This window comes from Canis lupus, unplaced genomic scaffold, assembly GCF_011100685.1.
Source record: "Canis lupus familiaris isolate Mischka breed German Shepherd unplaced genomic scaffold, alternate assembly UU_Cfam_GSD_1.0 chrUn_S1893H2092, whole genome shotgun sequence".
NCBI lineage: Eukaryota > Metazoa > Chordata > Mammalia > Carnivora > Canidae > Canis > Canis lupus.
This window is the reverse complement of record NW_023330757.1, coordinates 5,734-10,030: the sequence shown is the minus strand read 5'-3', so window position 1 is coordinate 10,030 and position 4,297 is coordinate 5,734. Positions and strand designations below refer to the sequence as shown.

At 39.2% G+C, this 4,297-nt stretch overlaps 1 protein-coding gene across 1 annotated transcript; it reads right to left on the bottom strand.

The window, feature by feature from the left end:
* Positions 1–2,443: 2,443 nt before the first annotated feature.
* LOC119878771 (olfactory receptor 6C2-like) lies at positions 2,444–3,472 on the bottom strand. Its single transcript, XM_038589354.1, has one exon. The coding sequence runs from the start codon at positions 3,395–3,397 to the stop codon at positions 2,444–2,446; it is 954 nt and encodes a 317-aa protein (XP_038445282.1). The 5' UTR covers positions 3,398–3,472.
* Positions 3,473–4,297: the final 825 nt, after the last annotated feature.

The following is a 4,297-nucleotide window of genomic DNA, read 5'->3' as shown; positions in this document are numbered from 1 at the left end:
CCTTCCATGTGAAGAAGCATTCTCGTTTTACAGCATCAACAATGAGAAGCTGCTGGGATGCCTGGGTGGCTCAGCAGTTGAGTGTCTGCTTTTGGCCCAGGACATGATCCCAGACTTCCGGGATCGTGTTCCACATTGGGCTCCCTGTGAGAACCCTAATTCTCCCTGGCTTGCTCCGGAAGTAGAACCAAGCCTCCAATTAACCTGCCTGTATCTGAGAGCCAACAGGCCCCAGCATGCATTAGGCCCTTGAGGATGACAGATAGTAAAGCAATGGTTTTACAGAGTGTGTGGTGTGAATGAGAGTGCAGGCATTTGCCACAGGATCTCATCCCAATTCGGTATATAATTAGTAGGGTATTCACTCTCTCAGCTGCTCACTGAAGAGAGAAGGAATTGGACCACACATCTAGCACTTCCCACTTTTCCAGCTTCTGCTAGAAAGACTAGCTTCTCTCCTACCTGTCTCAGGGCACTAACAGGGTTTGGCATACTTTAGTCTCCTGGGGCATACTAAAAACAAAGATTTGGATGACTAAAACAAAGGGTTTGGATGAGCACAAAGATTTGAGAAGTACCCGAATCTCTGGCTGGGTTAATTGGTGAGGTTTATCTCATACACTAAGCTGGTTCATGAGGCTGGGCTGTGAACATTGGCAGAAGTGGCTATTTTATCTAATGCATAGAAACCAAAAACACAGGGAACCCCTGCTTTTAGATTAGGCTCATAAATTATCTTCTTTGGAGAAAAAAAAGGGATATATAGAGACACAGCTGTCCTTGGAAGATTATGACCCCCAGGACACTTTATAATCATACCCTTCCCAGACATAAAAATTGAAATCATCCAATATTCTTTGACAGTCTAAATCTTCTTCATCAGGTTATGCCTTAAATATTAATTCTCAAATCAAGCAGGAAAGGAATATATGCACTCAAATCAGACCTATGGAAAATCAAATGCATGCCATGTAAATGCTGTATCAGATGTGACAGGAACTACTTCCCACTAGGGCCAGTTGTCTGCAGGCGGGAGCCGCTTCCTTCATGAGACAACAAACACAGTAATTGACCCAATTTTAATTCATTTTTAAAATAACCAATGCACTCATTTTCCTTTTAAACTTTCCTAATTATGAGTTTTGTTAGTTTTTGCTATATTAAATGTCAACTATAATTTAGCTTAACCTGGAAGTCAGTGGCAGCTCCCATACCTAAAGTCACATTAGGAAAAAATGTCTCTTACATGTAGGGGGAGAATTTGGTAGTGGGATCACCTACCTTTCAGCAATCTATTGGGGTCAGGGCTTCGCAACCTCTATTACAGGGAATAAAACCTCAACACATTTAAAAGTTTTGGGGTACTTAGATGGCTCAGTTGGTTAAGCATCTGCCTTTGGCTCAGATCATGATTCCAGGGTCCTGGGACTGAGCCCTACATAGGGCTCCATGTTCAGCAGGGAGTCTGCTTCTCTCTCTCTTTTTTGTCCCTCTCCCTGTTTGTGCACATATGCTCTTTATCTCTTAAAGGGGAAAGGAGAGAAAATGAGTGAAAATATCAGTGAGGGTGACAAAACATGATAGACACCTAACTCTGGGAAATGAACAAGGGGTAGTGGAAAGGGAGGTGGGCAGGGGGTTGGGGTGACTGGGTGACGGGCACTGAGGGGGGGCACTTGGCGGGATGAGCACTGGGTGTTATGCTATATGTTGGCAAATTGAACTCCAATAAAAAAGAATAAATACAATCTTTTAAAAATTTTTAAGGTTTTACATTTTATTTATATTTCAAGAAAGAATTAAAGACAATTTTATTAACATTTGATACAGCGGGAAGATGACAAAGTCAAAGTGACCATTCTAACCACATGGAGTTACACTGAGCTTTTATACCTCTAACACCAATAGACCCAAAGAGAGAATAAGCTTACTGCTGACTCATTTACATAAAAGATACAATGAATGCAATACTATTAACTTTCTTTAGGCTATTATATTATGACTTTATGTAATTTTCAGAATAATTTGTTACTAAAATTTCAACCATGAATACCTAAAATGATAATGGTTTCTACCCATTTTTAAGGTATCAGGAGGCTCAAGCATGAAAATGTACCATAAACAGTAATAATTGTTATCTGATTGGTGATTTTTTTATTCTTAGCCTAAAGACTTTGCATTATGTATGTATACTAAGCTCTCCATAAATATTGTTTGAGCTGAATTCATAAAAGACCACTGAGTAGAAAATTAAGGTAGATATTTTCAGCACAATATAGAGAACTAAGAGGAATTCCCAAATAGTGAAAAGTATTGTATTGTAATATAGGATAGTGCCCATCTAGATGAAAATTAGCATAAGCTAGATCACCATAGGGAGAGATTCTACAGAAAAGATTTCTGCAATAGTGGGAAATTGAACTACAAGACCAAGAAGATCCACTTACCCTCTAAAGCTCTGTTTATGCAACCTCACCCAGGACAGAGCATCCCTCAAAGCCTGGTGGACCTGCTTGTTCCGCAGAGTATAAATAACAGGGTTGAGCAGCGGGGTCACTACTGTGTTCACAAGGGCAGCCTCCCTGTTGGAGTCCATCCTGTTCGTTTGTTTTGGTTTCACATATATAAAGACACAACTGCCATACATCAGAGAGAGGACTATGAGGTGAGATGAGCAGGTGGAGAAAGCTTTCTTTTTCTCCTTGGCTGATGGGAGTTGCAGGATTGTGACTACTATGTTGCTATAGGCAATGATGGTTATGATAAGTGATGTCAAAAGGATAAAGGAAGTGAGGACAAAGGCCAACATTTCAATAGACCTGGTGTCAGAACAGGAGAGATGAATCAGGGGGCCAAGGTCACAGAAAAAATGGGGGATGACATGAGGACCACAGAAGGATAACTGGAACACCTTTACTACCAGACCAGTGATGAGAGAGAAGGGCAAAGCACAACAGATCATGACCAGGAGGAAGCAAGTCTTCAGGTTCATGATGGTTGGGTAATGCAGAGGCTTGCAAATGGCCAAGTATCGATCCAAGGACATTACAGCCATGAGGAAGAAAATTATTGACCCAAAAAACAGAAAAGAAAAGGCTTGTGTGACACAAGCAGTAAAGGAAATTGTTTGCCTTCCTGAAAGAAAGATGGACAGCAGTTTAGGAACAACTGTGGTGATAAAACAGCATTCAAAGAAGGAGAAAGTGCTAAGTAAAATATACATGGGTGTCTGGAGACGATAATCAACCCAAGTGATGATGATGATCACCATATTTCCTGTGATAGAGGCCACGTATGCCAGCAGATGTACCAGGAAGAAGAGGTTTCCCAAGTACTGGATGGTAGGAAACCCTTCCAGAATGAATCCTCGGATTACTGTCTCATTCCTCACCTCCATAGTGATCTTTTCTCTGTCATCAACTCTCTTGGATATGTTAAACTGAAAACATTATCAGCAAAGAATAAAAATTTAATTGATGGCCACTGTTAAAAAATGACTACTTGCTGCTACAATTCTGAATAAGGAATCACTTTATATCATTTAAATGCTGTATTATAAATTATTTTGAACTTTTTCTATTATTAAGCTATAAAAATTGAGGGTTTATTGTTTATTTTTGAGGGTAATTTTTATTTTTATTTTTTGTCCTTTTCTGATTGATTTATTTCACTCAGCATAATACCCTCCAGGTCCCTCCACATCAAAGCAAATGGTGGGTATTTGTCATTTCTAATGGCTGAGTAATAATTTTTAACATGCCACTTTATTTTTAGAAAATAATATCTTTGGATAGTAGTCTATAAGGTAAACACTGTAACATGAAAATGATTGTTTGCAGGCAACATATAAAACTAACAGATAACAATGAAGGCTGTCATCCCACAGAGAATATTTTTATGAGGTCATAGTGTAAATTTCTAAACTTCAGGTAGGATATGCCATATATAAAGCCCTCCAATGTACTGACTTTAGCACTCTAGAAACAGAAAGTGTAGGGGGGAAAAGCCATTTTCTTATTAGCATGTTCCAAACTGGTTATTTTCATGAAGTTGGTTCAGCCTGAGTTATTCACCTAGGACTTTAAGACTGAACAGAAAACCAAGTTTATCTCAGTGTCTCATAACTACCTAGTCCTTCGGTTTAAGAGAAACCATGTCTAAAGATGAAGGGTGGTAATGACTGGGTTGTTTAGAATCAATGAATAAACATTTAATGGGTACATCAATTTCCCTCTCACTCTACACACCTCTCAGAACAGAAGATTTTCTTTCTGTTTAAGTCATAAATTACCTTTCA